This window comes from Haplochromis burtoni, unplaced genomic scaffold, assembly GCF_018398535.1.
Source record: "Haplochromis burtoni strain Fernald_Lab_line unplaced genomic scaffold, NCSU_Asbu1 Contig_323, whole genome shotgun sequence".
NCBI lineage: Eukaryota > Metazoa > Chordata > Actinopteri > Cichliformes > Cichlidae > Haplochromis > Haplochromis burtoni.
Window position 1 is genome coordinate 102,328 of NW_024582684.1, and position 21,745 is coordinate 124,072.

A 21,745-nucleotide genomic window follows, 5' to 3' on the forward strand; every position below is an offset into this window, starting at 1 on the left:
ATATATATATATTATGCCAGACAGAGGTTATGCAGGGTTTTAAAACGATTGTTTTAACACCCCAACAAAGAGTAAGGATGTAAACATTGTGCTTAAGCATTTTTTAACTCCCCTTCCAGAAAACTTGCTCCAGCCTGTGATTGCCTATTACATAATTAGGTTGCATACCACTAATTGGGTCGCATGTAATGTAGATTGCAGTGAAGTAGCCTTATAAAGAAGTATAAGGCCAAAGAAACACAACAGCTTCACCCGTTGATCCTTTGTCTGGATACACAGGAACCTCAGAGTTGGGAGTGGGATGGGTGGAAGGGACAAAAATCTGAAAAGGGTTGTTGGCATGAGCAAAAGGATCAATAGATCACATCCACAGTTGTCGAATCTCTATCTCCATCTAGTGGCGAACCTGTCGGTTACACGCAAGTCAGTTACCCTGCTAATGAGCACAAGATCTTCTAGTAGTGCGATTTGTATTTTTTGCAATCGTCAGAAAAACAAAATAATTTCTAACATTATAACTATAGTGAAGCTGTTTGAAATTATATATCATTGTGATGAGTGTGGAAAAAGTGAAATAGGAGGTGAACAATTGTTAAATGGCATTTTGCATTGTATTTTGCATTTGTAACAAGACTTGGTGCTGGGGGTGCAAAGCCATCTGTCCCCTTGTTGCGCCACTCTTGAAATTCACTCTAAATAACTAACTAATACCCTGCATTTTCACTAACCATAGACAGTATAGGGGTAAAGTATTTTGACAGATACAGATACTTTTTATGTGAATTTTAAAATTCATACAAAATTCACATTAATGTTGGAACATCATCAATATCTTCTGTTTTTCTTTCTCCTCAGGTTTTACCTGGTAAGGTGGCAGGATGGCGGGAGCAGAGGTGCATACCGCTGCAAACCCCACCTGCAAGATTATGACCTTCAGGCCCACTATGGAAGAGTTCAAGGACTTCAACAAGTATCTGGTTTATATGGAGTCTCAGGGTGCACATCGGGCAGGCCTGGCTAAGGTAAGTAGTGAGTTGAATCAGACCTTGGACAGTAATTTTTTTTAAACTTATCATATTGTTACCTTATCTTAGTGAGTGGGTTTACATTTTATACATAGTTTGAACCGAAGATGGATTTAGTCAATCAAAAGAAGAAAAGGAAGAATGATGTATAGTGTGACATGTAAATGCACAAGGAACTGACTTTTTCTTTTGAATAAATTTCCTACATCGTTGTTTTTGATTCCTCTGTTTATCCTTCAGGTAATTCCTCCTAAAGGCTGGAAGCCCCGTCGCACCTATGATGACATAGATGATTTGGTCATCGATGCTCCAATTCAGCAGATGGTGGCTGGCCAATCAGGGCTCTTCATTCAATACAACATCCAGAAAAAACCTCTGACGGTGCAGGAGTTCAGACGATTGGCCAACAGTGACATGTGAGTTTTAACTACCTGGTTTACATGCTTCGTTAACTCTAATAATCAGGAGGAATAGTTCTTAATTTCACACAAATGTTTCATTTTGATGTTGTCACAGCCAAAACCCAATTTCTTCAGAGTTTGAGTATTTACAAACCTTTGTGAAAGGCCTGTAAGGTTTTGTCTTATACTAATAAAGAGAAATTGACCACAAGCTGGCAAAACAGTATTAAACATGACCATTAACAAAATAGAATAAAGGAGAATGAAATGAAATGAATGAAAGCTTAATAAGGTTAAAATTACATAAAAAGGAGGTCAAGTAAACAGAAAGAGCAGTAAATAAACATGAATCAAACAAAGAAGCTCAATATGTAAAAAATTACGCACATACCATAGAAAGCAATGTGAAAAGCTTAATATACAAAAAGCCATAAATAAATAAAAATCAAAAATACAATAAAAGTGAATTTTTAAAAAAGGTAAATGTTTAAATTAAAGACTATGTAAAAACTGAATAGAGAAGTAAGCATGATGTAAAGAAGCTTACATCAGTAAAGTAAAATAAAAATAGGATACTAAATCTAGCGAAAAAACACAAGCATAGCAAATATTATTAAAACAAAGTTAAGAGTAGAAATAAGTTGCTTTGGTGTTGGTGTCAGTAGCTCTGATTCTGCGTCTCCAGTTTAGACCACAGCAAAGTACTTGTACAAGGATCGCTGTCTAATGTCAAATGAAATTTCTTTCTTTTTCTCACAGGTACTGTACGCCTCGCTACCTGAATTATGAAGACCTTGAGAGGAAGTATTGGAAGAACCTCACTTTTGTTTCACCCATATATGGTGCTGATGTCAGTGGCAGCCTCTACGATGAGGTAGATGGATCTTTCTTCTCTCTGTTTTTGCTTCTTTCTTTTTTTCTTTTTCTTTTTTTTTTAAAATGCATGCTGATGCTAAAGCCAACCTTTCTAGTTTAGCTTTCTCTTATTACATTCCCTGCTGAGTTTTTACAATTCGTTTTATCATAAGCAAAATAATAACAAAATTAAATTGACTGACGATCAGGTTCATGACCTGTTCCTTTGTTATTTCATGACGAATGAAGCAGATAATATTTGAACTTGATGAGTGTGGAACATGTATTTAGTGACTTGTGAAACAAGTGTCAAAGTCTACCTTCATGAATGGAAATGCAGAGAGTTACAACAAGGTGCAAATCACTGGTTACACTCAAAAACAAGAAGTCTGGATTAAACTTTGACAGAAAACATCTAAAATAGCCAGAACAGTCCTGGAAAAATCATTTGGACACATGAAATGAAAATTAACTTTTACCACAATGATGGATAGAGAAGAGTATTGAGAAAGAAAGAAACTGATTCAGGCAAATACTGCAAAGCTGATTAGACAGAACTTCACAGTACACGTCAGGGGTGTCAAACTCAAATACACAGTGGGCCAAAATTCAAAACTGGAACAAAGTCGCGGGCTAACGTTAATATTTCTTGAAATATATTTATTCCTCCAGATATAAGAATGAATCTTTTATGGACTCAAACACGTTTTGCTGAAAAACTGAATGTGGAACAAGCAAAGCTTAATACTAAACAATATATATATTAGCTGTATAATACCAGTAGGCCAGCTCTAATAGTAATTTGGTATGGCTTCGCGGGCCAAATGTAATTAGGCTGACACCTATGGTCCACGTGGATAATGACAAAGCATACTGCAAAAGCAATGGAAAGAAATGGGACATCATTCAATGCACAAGAAAGTCAATTAACCCCAGCACAATAGAGCAGCTTTTCACTTATTAAATACACAACTGAATGCGGAAATACCCAGAAAGAGGTAGTAAAGGCTCAGCAGAGCACCTCAGTGGAGGAAGCGCAGTATTTGGTGACGTCTGTCAGATCAAGATTTCGGGCAATGATTGACTCCAAAGGATTTTTGGCCAAGTGTTAAAACCAATCCTTATATTTAATAATGGTTAGTTTTTTTTCACTGATTAGTTCTGAGCCTTTAAAAATGAGGGAGTATGTATACAAATAGCTGCAATTCCTAGTTTGGTAATGCAAATAGTTTTGTTAAATAAAAGCTGAAAGTCTGCACTTTGATCATATCTCGATTGCTTGATTTAAAATCCACTGTGGTGGAGTACAAAGGGAAAATTGACATTTTAAACGTGTCACTGTACAACAACTCACACTTTACTGTATATCAGTATTGGAACTGTTTGACATTTCTACATGCACACAAATACACCAGAATAATGAAAGTAATCAGAAGGATCTTCTACACAGGGACTTCAATAGTCATTACAAATCCTCCAGTTTTGCACTGCATTGTTGACCCCCAGTAAAATCAGTGAATAGTGCGGTTTCTATTAATATAGAGTGATTGGAAGCCTGAGTAGCATTTCTTCATTGCTGGCTTGAACAACTGAAGGTCAAAACATGTCGAGCAGCACTTCAGCGACACAGCGCACTTGTCTCTTTGTGTAGCTGAGCTGATAGTGATTGGATTTAAAATGCCATCATCAACTGCGGTACCAATCTGTAACCCAGGTCTAAAGCCTGTTTCTCATTTTCTAGGATGTGGATGAGTGGAACATTGCCCACCTGAACTCTATCCTGGATGTTATAGAGGAGGACTGCGGTGTTTCCATTCAGGGTGTCAACACTCCATATCTATACTTTGGTATGTGGAAGACTACCTTCTCCTGGCACACCGAGGATATGGACCTTTACAGCATCAACTACCTTCACTTTGGAGAGCCCAAATCTTGGTGAGTAAGGAACAGTGATTAGTAGGAGATGGAATCATTTTTGTGTTTTCTATTCGTCACTGAGTTATAATCTGACTCCTACAGCAAGAAGGTCTAATCTAACAATGTTTCACAGATTGTATCAGTCCTTTTTCTCTTTTCTATTAACCAGGCAGACAAATTAGACAAAAATGAGAAATTTGAAGCTAAAGGTGATTACAGCCCTTTAAAAGCATTATATCGAAGTCCTTAAATAATAAATGCAATCAAGGTTCAGAGCACAGAAGGCGTTGATCATTAAAGAATAGTCAAATTGGGGTTTTTTTCCAGTCGATCTTTGTTCCTACCTCCACTTATGGCCAAGGGCTGTGTCTTGTGAGACAAAAGGATGGCCTCATGGTTACACTGAGCTTCCTTTGAGTGGTGGCTGGGTTACTTTCGAGACAGGGTAAGGACACTTGGTCATTCAGGAGGAACTTGGAGTCTTTACTCTTCCACACTGAAAAGCAGCCAGTTGAGGAGAAAGCATCTAATTAGGATACAGGCGAGGTGTTTCAGGCACTTCCTACCTGGAGGAGGCCCTGGGGCAGACCCAGGACTGGTTGGAGAGATGATATCTCTCAACTGTCTTGGAAGCATCTCAGCATCCCTCTGGATGAGCTGGAGGCTGTCCAGATAGAGCGGGGTCTTGGCTTCTCTGCTTAGACTGCTTGCTCCATGAACCCAAACCCAGATAAGTGGTTGAAGGTGGATGGTAGATGGTTTGGAAAGCCAAATTCTAGATTTCAGTAGAGGAACCAAATGCAAAAATTCTGCTGTGCAATAATACAATACATTGAACACTTCAACTCTGTTAACAAGTCTCTCCTTTAAGTTAGAGGACACTATTATAAATACTATTCACAAAAAAAGAGGGAAGTTTTCCTCCACTGAAAAGTGGCTGGTTTGCAGATAATTGTCTATACTTTTTTTTTCAAGGTAAAGAGTTAACTCAAGTTTTGTGGATTTGTGAATAATCAAAGAAACAATTTTATGTGACATGTTTAAACAAATACAGGGCATAGTGGGGACTATTTTAAGGCTGAGAAAGTATAGAGGAGATGCATATCCTTTACATTTCTAGCAGAGCTGGAAAATAGCTTTTATCATGTCCAAAGTGGATTTAAATAGCAAGTATTTACAGTGTTACAGGTTTAATTTGATTTACATGCCAATTCAAATGCATAGAGACCCCAGAGGATTCTCCCTGTGGTTGTTTTTGGCACACAAAGAAATAAATGAGTGTTGAGTCTCTAAGTAGTGGTGAGAGCTGTAAAGGAACAACAGATGAAGCAATTAGGCTACATGTGCAGGCAGGGAATGTGTGGCAGCTGTGCTATTCTCCACGGGTGCAAGCATTTAAATTGACTTCTCGGAAGCTGTCTTTCCTGTATGTACAACAGACCAAGGTGAAATTTGGCATTTTAGCAAGTCAATCAATACGGTACACAGTTAGCACAAACGCTTAACACAGATCAAAACCATAAACTCTTAGTAGTAGTAGTTTGTTAAGCCTGAGATTTCTCATTGTCTTTGAATTGAACGGAACTGCATTAGTACGGACAATTAGAGCTCCAAATCGTCCGTGTTGGAGGGTTTTGTCTTATACTTTGAAAGTGTGGCATCCCAGCAAGCATCATTGATTTTTTTTTCTTACAGATTAATTGGGGTCTGGGGATATAATTACTGGAATTTTCTCTGTTGTTACTCTTTCATTGAGCCAGCTTAATGAACAGATTTTTCTTTTTTTCAATTCATCAGACTATCTTCTTCATTTTAGAGGACGTACTGTATTGACCGCAGTGAAAGGTATCATGATCCATCACAGAGTGCCTATTGCACAGGTCTGATTGGTATTTGCGAAAGGAATTATCAGAGCTTAGTCATTAGGAGGTTAGGACTAGAGTAATAAAGGTAAAGAAGAAGTGGAAATGCAGGTAGATCAGAATGAAGTTTGCTTTTCATTTCTTTGTCAGCTTGGTTGTTCCATTTCTCTCTCTTGCCCTGGAGGGAGTTTTGCTCATTAGAGCAGTGAGCCCTGCAACCCCACAGGGATCAGTGTCACAGCCAGACACACAGAAACAGTCATACACACTCAGAAAGAGCAGCCTGGTGTACCAAATACTCACACACATGCATACCCTTATCATCTAGTACTCTCTCATACACACACACACACACTGACGTAGACTCTTTCATCTCACTGATGTGTTGACATCTTGTCCCTGGAGGGGAGCAGCTTAAAAGATGCACTTCTCTCACCTCTTCTCGATCCTGTATACCCTCCCCCTCCTCTCCCAAACTCCCCGTGTCACCTCTACCTGAGGTTTGCTTCCTTTTCTCACCCTGTGTCTCACTGCCGTGTTAAACTGACAGGTGGTATGATGATAGAAATTCCACACACCTGAGGGTGGATGGTACTAGTCAAATGGAATGCCTAGTCAAACCTAGAGGGAATCTTGTCACGCTTCATGGATTTCTTGCAGGGAAGTTTGAGAAGATTATATATTCAGGTTGCATCAGCAGCATGAACGAGAAGACACAGAATAAGGTCATCTTGAAATTCTGCAAACTCATAACTCAGCAGCAATCACCGATGGTTACTGTGTCCTTATCGGACACATAACTGGGCTTGAATTTTGAAATATTATAGTGGCCAAGATTTAATATAATATGAAGACCAAACCTTAAATGGTCACATATGCTGGAAAAATATGGGTAATTGTAAAGGAGTGTGAGCACAGCTGGGGGATTAATGATAGGATCATGCTGTATGTTGTTAAGATTACATATAAAATAACAGTGCAGTGTATTAAAAGCTTGATCCACCTTTCTGAAGTTTTTCACTTGTCCACCACTTGATGGCAGTCTTGAAACTGCAAATGCTCATTGAAAGTTTGTTTGCAACTGTCAACACATGGTGCCCCGTAGACATAATTAACAGAGCATGTTCATACACAGTCAAAAATAACTCTCTGCTCCATATCTCTGTCTTTAACAGGTATGCCATCCCCCCCGAGCATGGGAAGAGACTGGAGCGCCTGGCTACAGGTAAAAGATTAAAAGGAGTTGGGTTGGGTAATTTAACAAATATTGAATCGTGATCGCAGCATACAGAGGCAGGTCTGCATTAAACAACAACATCCACTTCATAATTAATCTGAGTGCGCTCGAGAGAACAACCTAGATGTAGCATGCTAATGAACTCTGGCTGCAAAGAGATGTAACCTGACAAATCCATAAACACATAAGCCCATGTAAAATAGATGTAAAATGCAGTCGAAATGCCGATTGGCTCGCTCAGTAAGTTGAAAGACAACTAATTTGAGAAGAAAGACAAATACATAAAATTCAGGGTTCTCCAGCCTCCTTTAAACTGAAAGCTGTATTACAAAATGAAAGCTGCTGATAGATACTCCTGTCCTACATTTGTTTTTTTGTGTTTATTCATGTGTCACATCAAGACATTCAAACAAATCTCTGAACCAATCCAACCAATGTTGGATAGTTTTAATGAAAAACCACACAATATTTGGTTTAGCCGTATGTCCATGTCTATACATTTCGGTTTCAGTATGGCATTTAAATGACTTAATATTAGTTTCCAATTAATTATTACTGATGGTTTTTGTTACGTTTTTCTTTGTCTGCATATCTCACTTTATCTATTTCATAAATCGTTGAGAGTACTGATGTTGCTTGGGGTCTCAGCGACTTATAAAGCTGGATTGTATCCTGGATTGTATTGTATGTATTAAGGTCACCCTTACAAATCAGATGAGCTCAATTTTAATCTGTTAGTCTTTTTTTTCTGCTGAAATGGTGTCTGAATAATTAAACTTGAAGTCATTGTCTAGTTTACCATCCTTGCTTTGTCAGACTATATAGACCACTGTAAACAAAGCACTGGTTGTTGCAATGATCTTCTTTTTTGACTGGATGAACAGAGATGAACAGAGACAGAGATCTTTTTGTCTTATTGTTCCGTTAAAGCCTGCTATCCCCAAGACACCTCCATACAGCATTTTCATGGACGTTAGTAAAACTAAAAACTGTCTTTTAGTAGAATGTATTGCATGTGTTTGTTTTGCAGCTGGAACAGCTTTTCTAAGAGAAACTGTGTCATTTAGTATTTGCACATTACAGCCATGGTTTGCACATGAAACTGCAAATCCAAAAGTGGTTTATGACCCAAAATAATTTTTTGTTACAGACAGCCATTTCCAATTTCTTATATATGACAGTCCACTATGCTAAATTGTAAAAAAAAAAGAAAAAAGAACATAAATAATTGCAGTTCTTTCTCTAGGATAGATGGTACTGACATGACTGCACAATGCATCAATGAATTGACAGATATAAAATTAATTGCTGACTGTTGTTTAAGTTTAAGTACAATGTTTTAGGGTTTTTTCTGGCTGTAGTTGAATTCATTCTAAACAGAATACTGCTGTATTTCTTTCACCATTTATCAGGGAAAGTAATTATGTTTAAGATAAGCTAATAATTGAAATAATCTTTGGTTTCCATTATGGAAAAAAATGTCACTCTACTCGATAAATATTAAAAATGTAGCAGTCGATAATAAGCCAGTTCTCACACAGCTTTTCGATTTGGCTTTTTCATTCACCTGTTTTTGTTTTGTTTTTTCTCTCTGACAGATTAAGTCTCTCTAATGTTTTTTTTGTGTATGTGTGTGTTTCTGTCAGGTTTTTTTCCCAGTAGCATCAAGGGGTGTGAAGCTTTCCTTCGTCATAAGATGACTCTAATCTCCCCTTCTGTACTGAAGAAGTATGGTATTCCCTTTGATAAGGTAGGTCCTCTGTCCCTTTGAAGAAATACTCTCAGTCTTAGTTCCTTTATTTACCACCTGTTTGAAAACAGCTTTTGCTGCTTCTAAAATAGGCAGTGTTAATTTTTATTGGTTGCAGGAATCCCCAGTGGTTTATTTTAAACTTTTCATTTCTTTTCTGTGTTATTATTTTTTTTTAAACCACGAGGACATTTAAAGGTCAATCACTCACATACACACATATAAACCAATCTTTTGCTCCTCTTTCTTTCCTTCTTATATGACAAATTGCCAGATTACTCAGGAAGCCGGAGAGTTTATGATCACCTTTCCTTACGGTTACCATGCTGGGTTCAATCATGGATTCAACTGTGCAGAGTCAACCAACTTTGCCACTTTACGTTGGATCGACTATGGAAAGGTTGCTACACAGGTAAGAGTGCACTTAATTCAGTATAATCATAATTTAGATCTCAAATATATGGATTTAAGATCTAAATTATTTACATTTTGAATAGCATCCCAACTTTTTTGGCAATGTTGTTGTAAAGTTTTGGCCAAAGATCATCACAAAAAATGAATATCTTGCCGTTTAGCCTTGAGTCTATTGTGGAGTCTTATGCTGAAAGAAATCTCTTTAATATAAATCTAAACTAGAGATCTCTTTTTTTTTTTTCTTTCCTCCTGTAGTGCACGTGTAGCAAAGACATGGTAAAGATATCAATGGAGCCTTTTGTGAAGCGTTTTCAGCCTGACAGATATGCTAATTGGATGCTGGGTAAAGATTCAACGTCAATTGACCACACACTTGCCACTCCCAGTACAACACCAGAGCTGCAGAGCTGGTTGCAGAGGCGCCGCAAGACCAATTCTGGAAACAAAGGGTACTTTGTTTATATTCATGCAATGTTTATTCTCTTTTCTTTAGTTATTTTCACACCTTCACTGAAAACCTGAACTTTTCTAGATATTAACAACAGGAGGTACACGTGAGTTTCTAACATTCCAGCTCAGTAGTAGAAAGTCCGTGTAATGTCTGATTGTACATATGTCAGATAGCATTCACAGCGTCGGTGGCGTGTGTCCTGTCTGCTGCAAATACTATCCATGCTACACGCTTGTCTTAGCCAAATGGGCTATTTCAAGTAGTGATAATGTGGCTGACAATTTCAGACAATGTCCCAACATTCTTCGCCCAATATTGTCCTCTTGAATTCATGCGTAAACAGCTTGTGGCACATTATTACATCAAGTAGGGTTAATGGTGGTAGTGGGCACTTCATTTGGAGTAGGAAAGAGAGAGTGCATATATGCATTGGATTGTGATAATTTAACGACTGGTAGCTTTGGTGCAGTCATTGGTGATCTAGTATTTGCCCTCTCAAAAGGCACATCTTTCTACATTAGCTTTTAATGCTTTCATTGCTTTTCGGTTTCGTTCAGGGTTTTGAGTTTTAATCTTCTTTGATCTCTTCACCTTCTGACAGCAGCCACTCTCGTATGCGCTCCAAGCGCCTCAGGACCACAGAAGAACCCGTTGACTTGGATGGCACCTCAGCGCTGAAAAGCAAGAGGAAAAGTTCGGCAGGTCCTCCCGGCCCGAAGGTACGAAGGTCTGTGGCTGGGACAACCGGCAAAAAAGAGCAGAAAGAGAAGAAAAAGGAAGCTGAGTCAAAGCACAACCAGAATCAAAACTCTGTTCAGCTCTCTGGTAAGAAACTGACAGATGATAAAGAAGATATTTGAGATATTACTTAAATTTTTTTTATGTACATAGCTGTCTGTGTTCCTGGTTTCTTATATTTGTAAACTCCTTCATGTGAGGTCTGTAAAAACTTTTGGCAGTGACTGTTTTTCATATTTTAGCCAGCCATTCTTTTATTCTCAACAGGTCCTTGCAGACAGATGTGTGTGGTCAAGGTAAATCGTGTAGAGAGTAAAAGTTTGGGGGTTTCTAAAGACCACTCTCATGACTCTCACGATAGCCCCCCTGCCTCACCTATGAAGGATGACCTTAAGGCAGAAACAGACACTCATATTGACCCACAATACCTCTCAGGGCCAGGACTCACAAGCAGAACTGCTGAAAGTCTCAGACAAAGGCCTGAGGCTACTCAGGCAGATCCAGGAATTAACGAGCCAAGGTGTCCCACTTCTGAACAAAGAGACCTCTCATCTCGTAAAGACTGCTCAATCAGGATGCCTCCTGTGGAAGCCAGTGAACACAACTCAACTTCCCACACAAGCACTGCTGATGAGACTGTGGTGAACTTGTGTTCCCCTGTTTCTAAAGCTCACACATCTGCTTCAGTATGTAGAGAAGACACTTTAAGTGAAATATTCAACACTGATTGCAGCATGGACACAGGTACAGAGAGTTACTCTAACAACAGCTTTAAAGCAGAGAGAACGGACGCAGTTGTTGATTTGAAGCCTATCAATCCACACTCCACTACAGAAGCACTTTATGATCTAAAAAGTGAGCCAGTAGAGGGGGGTAGCTGCACATCATGTAGCTCCCCTTCTACACACAATCACATTTTAAAAAGCAACACTGAGGAAAATCTCCCCCCCCCTCTCCTGCAGAGGAATGCAGTGGATATGCCACAACTCACTCCGGAGCCTGCAGATAAGGTTGGAATTTGCCCTTTGCCACCTGTACTGACCCAAGAGATGCCCTCGCTTACGCCTGCTGATGATGGCCTGACTGATTTTTCAAAATCTCGATCGTGTAGTCACCAGATTGCACCTGTGCTTCAAAGGGAGATGCCAACTGGCTCTTCATCCTCACATGGAGCCAGACAAGAAGAGAAAGAGGCTGATTTAGTGATGTCAGCAGAACTTCATACAGGAGAACATGCCAACAACTGGCATTTAAATTCCCCATATAATTGTGAAGGGGCAGCGGTGTCTGGTTCAGAAGGAAAAACGGCTCATTTAACTGCCAGTGGTATGCACAAAATAACATCTGGTGGTGTCCATGAAATGATGATAATGCCTGCAGTTGCTGCTGACAAGGATCACGCAAAGCTGGAAAATCTTACTGCACCGAACAATGCCTCCCTTGGGCAGCTTGTTCAGAGCACTGCACCTCAAAGAGAACAGAAACCCAACTTACAAGAGTTTGCAAATAAAGATAATTCCAAAGATCCATTTCAAAGAGAAGGCGGATTCAGTACCTCGAACAAAAACATCCCAGCCCCTGCCCCTCCATTATGCACTCAAAGTGACAGCCACTCAGCATTACAACTACAGCATCACACTACATACTCCTCTTCCTTTTGTACACCCCAGCACACATACACAGAGCCTAAAACATTTTCCAGTAGTATCTGGAAAAACTTTAATTCCCAAAATCCTGCAGTCCTCATCCAAAGTCTGCACCCAGAGCTCCCTTCTGACTTTACCCACGACCCTCTACCTTACACCATGTGGACTGAACCTCAGTGCAAAGAGGTCACTGACCTGGAAAACCCTGAGCAAGAACTACGTGAGTCCGAAAACCAAGAAGGAGAAAGTGGGCCTCTCACCTGGGCTCAACTCGAGCCCACTTCTCTAGTTTCAGTTGGTGCTATGGAGCCTTTGGGGCTTTGTGGAGAGTATGAGTTGCAAAGAGATGATGGGGCTGACGCGCTGTCCCTATGCAGGGAGCTGGGGAGACAAAGGGAAGCTGAGGAGAGACTCAATTCAGATACTGCTGTTTCACCTCTCAGAACGGGAGATGGAGAACAGGATAGGGTGTCTGATATGGAAGAAGGAGGATCTGATGACGATGAGGCAGAGCAGCACAGTGCCAAGAGAGAGAGCAGTAGTGACTCCTCTGATGACGACGATGATGATGAAGAAGAAGAAATAAATGATACAAATAATTATAAGTGCAATGAATCAGGCCTGGAACCTGGGGAGGTTTGTGCTGTGAGTGTTTTTTTTTTTAAATAGTCAATTATAATAGTTTACACATTACAGAAACTAAAAAATAATGTTCAACACCTTCAATCAATCCCTGTCCATGCCAGTATCCTGCCCTGTCAATGAAGAGGACCACTAAGAGCTGGCGTCACCCACTCAGGAAACCCACCGCAAGGGCTGTACCAACTGCTGTCAAACAACAGGTTGCCAGTGACGACGGTGGGCACACTGAAAAAACACACGCATATATACAGTTAACACAGTTCGATGAAAGGTATTGCTATGGTTGAGCCTTAAAAAAGACATTTAGATAGCGACACATGCACACAGTATAAGCCAAGAGTCAAGCTTATTTCAATAAAAAACCCAGGGACATTTCCTGTTGTGGTTAGTACTGCATGGTGGGTGGCACCGGGCCAGAACCCATGATCGTTAGACTTCTTTTTGGTTGCACTGGAGCGAACAAGAATGCAATCATCACAACATTTAGATGTTAATCCGTTTTGTAGTCCAAAAACAATAACGCATACTTTGTAAAAGTTTGTATTTCTAACACAATATACTCAGAAGTAATAGAACTGTCTCGGTTAGCAGCATGAACAACAGTCTTGACAAATATAAAGTACACTCAGGTAAAATTTGTGTTTTTCCACAGTGAGCCATTCCACCCTGTGGTCCATACTTCCCCTCCTCATTTTTCAAATTTTATGTCCCTCCGAAATGATTCTTTTGACGTCCATGCACACATAAACCAAACACATTTAATTCTCGGGCCTACCACAGTAAAATGATCTAGTGATAGATATTCTATTTGTTTTCATGGTTTTAATGGGGTGGGGGGAGGGGGGCCTCCATTAACAACCACTAATGTGCGTATACACACAGTCACATTTATCATCTCTGTAGTTGTGAGAAAGGATGAATAATTCAGCAGCCGTTGTAGTTGTTTATCCGCGAGTAAGAAATGACCATGGCTGTGAGAAGCCTGTTTTATGATCATGAGAGTGTTTAATTATTTTTGGGCAAATTTGGAAGCTGACAGGCGTCTATTCCGTGAAAATGTTTTTAAAGTCACTGGAGGAAATTGTCACCACAGCGGCCGGATTAGCTCTGACTTCTGCAGTGATTCTGTGCAGAAAATGCTGCAGAATTCACTTTGTGTTGCGTTTTTTGATATTCTGGCCAGATGATTATTTCACATTCAGAAAAGGCTTAATTAACAAACAACCAGGCAAGAGATTCGTGGTTGGAATTGCATGAATCATTGTCCGCGTCCCAGTAAAAGAAACCACCGTTTGAATAGATGAGTGATTACAGAGTAAGTAAGGCTTTATTTCGTCTCCATTTAGAGCCACCTGAAGCAAGCTTGGCAGAAGAAGAGGGGCAGGAAATGGAAGCGTGGGCAAAGCCGCTTGTCTACCTGTGGCAGAACAAAAAGAGCTGCTTCTCAACAGAGAGGGAGTACAATGCTCATGCAGCCACCATGCAGCCGTACTGTGCAGTGTGCACACTTTTCATGCCCTACTATCAGGTAAAGGGGAGGTCAGCACAAATTGGGAGATGATTGTCTTTAAAACATGCACAGTTCCACTGGTGTAAATTGAGTGCCCATTGCAACTTTCTTCTCTTGAGAATGTTGAAAGATCACATTTCATTCTGTGTTTACATCATTTGCCTCATTTGGCTAGCATTTTTGCTACTCTAATTAGAGGTTGTTTCAGTATTGCACTGGTCAGTGGTTCTTATCCTGTGTTGAGCTCATATGTCTGTGATTTATTTATTTTTTTTTTTTTAATCCAACCGCTTTACTGATAATTGCAGCTTTTCAGCACATTTCCAGCTCTAAATGTAGTTAAAGTTCAGTCTGGAGAGACAATTTTGAGTTTTTCGTCTGTCAGAGGTTTTTATACATGAAAATTACAGTCTCTTCCTCCCCTAGGCGGAAGACAAAGCAGAGGACAATAAGCCTATGGTAGCTAAAGACACCTTCCAATCTTCATCTCCAATGGAGGGTCCCTCACCTCATGGTGGAGGGTTTAGGAGAAGCAAGCCCCTGATCCCAGAGATCTGCTTTTCTTTTCGGGAGGAGAATTGCCCCCCTACTCCCACTAACCCACTGCTGCAGGAAGACGGCACCTCCCCTCTGCTCTACTGCCAGAGCTGTTGCTTGCAGGTCCATGCAAGTATGTATGCACAAGGCAACAGTAGCACGTATATTTGAGTTTTTTTGTGTGAGAGGAGGGGGGTAGAAGATACAAACTGATGTGTATAGTTTTTAAACTTCATGCCATCTGTTTACCACTTACCACCAGGCGACATTCTTCGTTTTCACTTGTTGTGCTTGTGTTACTGATGTCGTTGTTAGAGGGTCAGTGGGTTTAAATCCTGACTCATTTCTTCTGTATGTTCCACCCTCTCTCTGTTTCCCTTTCTCCCCCCTTTCTTTGTGGTTTGGAGTATTTTATTTCCCTCGTCAGACTGGGGGTGAATCCTCTGTTTCCGCCACACACAGTTCCTGTTCAAAATCCCCAAGCCAGTAACAAGCTCTCACACATTTTCTTAAAAAAGGGAAGAAAAAATCCCTAGAGCTTTTCTTTTCCAGGCTACTCAGACACGATACATTGTGCATTGTCGTAATCCCTCATTCACACGGATCTCTGTCCCAATCATGCACATTTCGATATCTTAAGCCTCCAGCCGGCCTTATGCACGCGCGTACACAGACACGCAGCTACTTTTAAAAGACTTAGACAGCAGTATGCCCAGCTTTCAGTCAGTTTGAGTCACTCTTACTAACGTTCACTTTGCCATATTTTTAGTCTGCTTGGTCTAGGATGTTGTGCATTTATTGTGTGTGTGTCTGTAAGTCTGGTGGGGTGGGAGTTAGAGATGAAGTGTATGTCATTTGACACTGATGAAAAAGCCACAAGTTCGGTTTCGAGCCCCAACAATAAGTACATGTTGATGTAGCTTTCTGCCCGTTCTGTTATTTGAACTCTGGAAAGGAAACAGAGGTGGGCTTAGATTTTATTTTTGGTTTTCTGATGGATAATGCAGGAAAAGAATAGTGACATGCACACATATACAGACTTCAAGTGTGTTTTTTCAAATAAAAATTCCCAACCTATGTGTCTAAAGCCTCTAGCTCATGGATTGTAATCAGCTGCCAGCTTTGAATAAGATCACGTTTGTTTTACTAAATGAAATTCCAGTGTTTTTCTCTTCAAGGCCATTTTTTATTTTGGAAAAACATTTGGACGCGAGGACTCAGACCAAAAAGCAAAGTTGCTGCTGTGAAGTGTCTAAAATGACAGCGTGCTATGACACACGTTAATATGAGATAAACCCACACAGACGGACGCCTTCGTAAACAACAATGAATTGTACACCAACTCTGTCTTTTGTTGTGACATTATGTTTCCTTAATAACATAAAATTATCTTGCCATTTACTGTCAAGTCTGCTGTTTCTCTCCCAGCCCATTGACACAACAGTTTAATAGCATTTGAGGAGTCAGTGAGTATTTTTGCTACAGATTTTTGATCCATCCCTTCTTACTTTAGGTTGTTACGGTGTTTCTGCAGACGACATCAGTGAACAATGGTCATGTGATCGCTGTACCGAGGGAAACTTTACAGCAGTAAGACAATTTTATACCTTTGATTCAAGTATGACTGTGGTGTATAAGGAGAATAGCAGTGCTATCCTAAAATTTTAATGTGAACTAGTGTTAAAATGATTATACGTTATAGCTGATGATGATGGCTCGCCCAAAGATCTGACCCTAGTCAGAACAGTCAGTAATATCTTAAAAATATAGATGACCATATTCATATGTGGTAGTTGACACACTGCAGTGTGATCACTGTATACAATAAAGACATAACTATTTTTTCTTCTTTCTGACTATTTAATAAGCAGAAATATCTTCCTCTGTGGCACGTGTATAGATTTTGGTGACTAGAAGAAAAATATCAGCATTTCGTCTTTCTCACTCATTTTTCTCTTTTCCCAGGAATGCTGTCTCTGCAACCTCAGAGGTGGCGCTCTAAAGAAAACCCAAAACGACAAGTGAGACGAGCTTTTGTTCTGCGATTAGCTCTGCACACTTATCCCTCATCTCTAGAGCTCAGCCAAATGAATTGTCTGGGTATCTTAATCATCACAATGTATTAATTTGTTTGTGTGTATATGTGTGTATAGATGGGCTCACGTGATGTGTGCAGTAGCATTGCCAGAGGCGAGGTTCAGCAATGAATCCAAGAGGAGTCCCATCGACACCAGCAGGATCCCCATGCAGCGATATAAACTGGTGAGAACACACAGACACACCCGCACACCACACACACTCCTTGAGGACTGTCCTGGTCTAATTAATGAAGTGTTCACAGTTCTAATTAACAATGTGAGACGAACATGCCCGCAATCAAAGCTAGATAATTAACCACTGGTGGGTGGGAGTGGGGGGGTTTGTGTGTGTGTGTGTGTAAGTGTGTAAGACTCTGTGTGCTGATGTTTGTCTATATGTGTGCAGGTGTATGTCTGCCTCCCTGAGTGCATGTGCATGTGCTTGTGCATTTATTAAGTGTGTATGTGTTTGTTTAATGAGGGAGCTGCAGTGCGTCTCAGCAGACCTGACATGTTGCCACTATACTTAGCTTTCTGCTGCAGGCACTGTGATAAGTCAGCAGAAAGCAAAGTGTTGGAGAAGCACATCCTCACATAAGATGGATCACAGAGATGTGAGAAGTTCAATTCTTCTTAGAAGCATATGTAATAAATCACAGTTTAGGACTCCTTAAAACAGCTCATGACAAAAGATACATTAATAAATCAGTTTATTGTTCAAAATGGGTTGCGTGAGCTGAAAGTAACAATGATGTGAATACATCATTAATATATATGAGCTGAGATTACAAAGTTATACAACAAAAATTAAAAGCCATGCTCAATTTAACACTGGCCGTTGTCCCTTCCAAAGTTGTGTTTGAATGCAGTGATGCGCCACTTCCAGCCCTGCTGCTGTTTTTAGAAGTCTTGTTTTGAGCTTTCGTTACAGCACAGCACAGCTGCGATGGCCTGAGGATGTTACAGTAAAAGTCCATGCCTTCACAGTCACAAAGAAGGAAGAATATACAACACCATGAATGGTATTTAAAAGAAAAAAAGGAAGATGAATCAGGTCTCAGGGGTTTCTAGCTCATAGCCAGAGAACTAGATCTCATTTGTCCCCCGACATAAAATGAAGTTAATTTTTGTCCATAGTCAAACTGCAAATGCACAGATGAACTGGACAGATCTGGGCTTCTAAGAAGGGTTGTGAAAAAGGTAGTATAGGCCTCGGATACAAAGGCCTAGAGACCTGTCAGCAACCATCTGGCAACCTCTGGTCATGAGGGAAAAAGAGGTATTCCCTGATAACATTGCACATGGTTGCTGGCAGCTACATTGAAATTGATTCCTAAAGCCTCGGCCATGCCAGCCTAGAAACGCGTCAGTGACCCCCTGCTAACCACCAGTCACTTGGGAAAGGTGTGTTTTCTATACCTGGTTGCTGGAGGTTGCAGTCAGGGGAAATTTGGAAGTACCTCCACTTCCAAATTAAAGAAATGGTAAGAAGACTTTTCAGCGTAACACAATGATATCCAGTTTGAGTTTAGTTATCAGTCCCTCAGAAAACGACATCTGAGTGAATAGACTTCAGTTATAACTAAAATGTCATACTTCACCACAGGGAACCAGCATATTTAGGTTTATACATGACTGCTTACCCAAAAATAGTTCAAGGAATATTGCTGCACTGACACTGAATGGGATGCTAACTCTGTGGACACAGTGACATTACCCACAGGGTATTTACAGGGATATGGTTCATATCTTCTCACACCACATTGAAATTAAGCTCATTTGGATATGAAAGCACAAACCACAAAGTCAGTTTCCATATCCGCAGGCTGAGATCTGAACAAAATGAAAATTATAGTCCAGACGGGGAAGAGGCAGGGTGCTCATAAAAGCCTCTGACATGACCTGCGTGATGGCCAAAATATAAGTATATGAAGGACCTAAATTCCTTTTAGATGAAGTGGCACTTCCTTGCTTTAGATGTTAAATGCTTTATCACAGTGCCAATCAATGCTGGATACCTCCCATGGGTCTTTGTAGCTATAAGTCTTAAAGTGGATTATTTGAGAATTTGTTATATGTTAAAGCGTTTCTTACTTAACACAATGACACTAAATCTTTAGATTTAGTTTTCAAGTTTTCAATAATTAGCGCAGTCACAGAAGTACCCATACTTCATTAGGTGGTAAAACATGAAAAACTGCACAGTGTGCATGAATAACCAATATGTCCTTCACATGTACACCAGTAGAAAGTGTGCGCCTGTGATGCAGACTTTCTCTCAAAGTTTCGAGGATGGCGTACAGACTACCTTTCTGTTTTGTCTGCGTTGTCATTTGTAGATTCAATCCCCGAGCCACGTGTTCTGAAGTTCGCATTGGACCCGTTGCCCCTGCAGCAGCTCAGTACATTCATAATTTACTATCATACAACACACGCACACCGATGTGCACACATACACATTCATAATTTACTGTGGGAATGTTCTTAACGCATGGCTCAACACAGGCACCCGAATACACCCTGCAGAAGTCACAGGGGAGAAATTGGCGAAGTTCACACACGCATTAAAACATACAATTATTCTTACATGTTTATATTACTTTGTGATCTAATTGGCATTATTTTATTTTGTCCCCTCCCCTGCCAATATATGTACATAAGTGCTCATTTGCAGAAATACGAACACAGATTTTGCACACAGTGCATGCCAGCTAGAATCTTGTTATGCTGGCCTCAATAAGTGGACTAGACAGTCGGGCCAGTTCATCTGTGCAGTGCTGTCCATAATGTAGGAGGTATGGGAAAAGGCTTTACGAAATGTAGGCCAAGTTAGTCACCGAGAAAAGCACTGACTGCTTCTCCCTCAGCTCAGGAACAGAAAGGACAAGAAACTTCATTATTAGGGGGGTGGGGGAGGATAAACTTAGGATTTTCATCCCGTTTTAAAAACAGCATTTATATTGCCTTTTGGTTTTCTTCACAAGAGGAAAAGAGGGTAGTCTCACTATACACAATACCTACTGATCCCCAACTGATATCTGCATTAAGAGGGCTAAGCTGATAATTGTAAAGACGAAGCCAGCCCTGCTGTAGAGGTTAAATTTAATTAATGCTGAGCCAACTAATTAGATCAGTTATTGATTTGTTCAAATAAATGAACAAAGGGCAGTGGCTTAGCTGATAAGGACAGAGACTTTAAGAAAGGTTCGTACTTGCGCAGCGTCACCTTCTTATTTACCTCTCAGATGCCTTCTCTTGTTTCTGGGCATCATCACATCCTATTATATAGAAATATACACAGGGGAATTAAACTGTCATAAGGTGTTTTTGATATTGTATTTTCTTAATATTTCAACACGTGCTGTTTAAACAATATGTAAACAACAATATTATGCACAAGATATAGCAATGATATGGTAATTTGGAACCTTTTATAGAAATAGATATTAAAAAACCAGCTAATTCCCACTTAAACTCACTGAGGCACTGGAACGTGTCTGCATATAGACGTATTACATGTCGATATTATAGCATGGATTTCCGGGGAATTAGATTAATGAATAAATTACTTTCAGTAAGATGTGAAACCAAGCTGCAAAGACAGAAGCCGGGGCAGGGAAGCGAAGAAGAGAGCGTAGATGGGTGTTTTATTAAGAGCAGACTAGAGAAAATGGAGTGGGATGGAAGGCATGCAAAGGGGGTGAAAGAGGAAGAGGGAGCGAGTGGGGTTATAATGGGAGGCATGTCGTCATATTTTCCCTTTCGTTGGAGAGGACAGACAAGAGAGATGCCACAGTAGAGGGAACTGACTTGATGGGCTGTTTAGTGCAGAAACCCGAGAGATAGTCTTTTACAAAATTTCGCTTCAAGTGTGTTTGTGCATGGATGCATGGCAGTGTTTGTGTGTAGGATGTGTATGTGTATTATGCTCGCCAGTGTGCAGTTGTGTGCTCTTCACAGAGCTTAAACGAGGAAAGAAAATACCACAACATACAGATTGAAGCACTTTTTATTTGTGGAAAGCGTAAATGATGTCATCTGATTGGCTTAAGTTGAGGGTTTCTTTGTATTGCAGCAGTCCCATAACATGTTTCTGTTGACTATTAAACTGGGGTCTCTCATTTTATTTTCTGCTATCAATGACTTGTTTACACTACCGTATCCAATAACAGCAGATTTCACAGATATAAATTTTTTGGAGCACATATTGGCTTTAAATTATGTTAGAGGTTCACGGCACAGCTGAGCGGTGATTCACTTAGCAGTCTATTGTCACTAATTTGCTGTTTTTCCTAGCCAACCTTTAAAGTCTGGAGTGGAAATGCAAATGTTAAATTACTTTATTTTATTTTTTTTATTTTACACCAGACATGGGTGCTTTAGTGAGTGAGGTCAGGTTTCCTCCACAGCAATAAAGGCAGTCACTGGGAGTAGGTGTATTGTGCAGTAGTTTGCATTTGAAATTTAAAAAGGAGAACTGAAGGGCTTCCATTTACAGTGTGAATTTTTATTTATTTATTACCCTTGGGGTAAAATGATTTTCCCTTTGTGTAAATAATATCTTCAGTCTGCCCTTTTTGTTATACAGAGCAAATCAACCACTCTAAGTGTGTGTAGGATGTTGCTGTCCATCACAACTTCCTCCTTTCATCTCTGGAAGCACAGTATTTCATGTTTTCTAT

At 40.0% G+C, this 21,745-nt stretch overlaps 1 protein-coding gene across 4 annotated transcripts in view; it reads left to right on the plus strand.

Moving 5' to 3' along the window:
• The window catches only part of kdm4c (lysine (K)-specific demethylase 4C), a 31,045-nt gene that overhangs the window by 973 nt on the left and 8,327 nt on the right, over positions 1–21,745 (plus strand). For 3 of the 4 annotated variants that reach the window (XM_014339925.2, XM_005941880.3, XM_005941883.3), the window contains exons 2-17: positions 856–1,022; positions 1,266–1,441; positions 2,186–2,300; positions 4,023–4,216; positions 7,236–7,285; positions 8,944–9,047; positions 9,322–9,459; positions 9,717–9,910; positions 10,514–10,737; positions 10,918–12,941; positions 13,043–13,154; positions 14,285–14,466; positions 14,875–15,118; positions 16,499–16,575; positions 16,951–17,006; positions 17,139–17,247. In XM_014339925.2, coding sequence (XP_014195411.1) covers positions 879–1,022; positions 1,266–1,441; positions 2,186–2,300; positions 4,023–4,216; positions 7,236–7,285; positions 8,944–9,047; positions 9,322–9,459; positions 9,717–9,910; positions 10,514–10,737; positions 10,918–12,941; positions 13,043–13,154; positions 14,285–14,466; positions 14,875–15,118; positions 16,499–16,575; positions 16,951–17,006; positions 17,139–17,247 — 4,143 coding nt within the window. In that variant the 5' untranslated portion in view covers positions 856–878. The remainder of the gene's footprint in view (positions 1–855; positions 1,023–1,265; positions 1,442–2,185; positions 2,301–4,022; positions 4,217–7,235; positions 7,286–8,943; positions 9,048–9,321; positions 9,460–9,716; positions 9,911–10,513; positions 10,738–10,917; positions 12,942–13,042; positions 13,155–14,284; positions 14,467–14,874; positions 15,119–16,498; positions 16,576–16,950; positions 17,007–17,138; positions 17,248–21,745) is intronic. The other variant, XM_005941882.3, reaches the window with a different exon arrangement.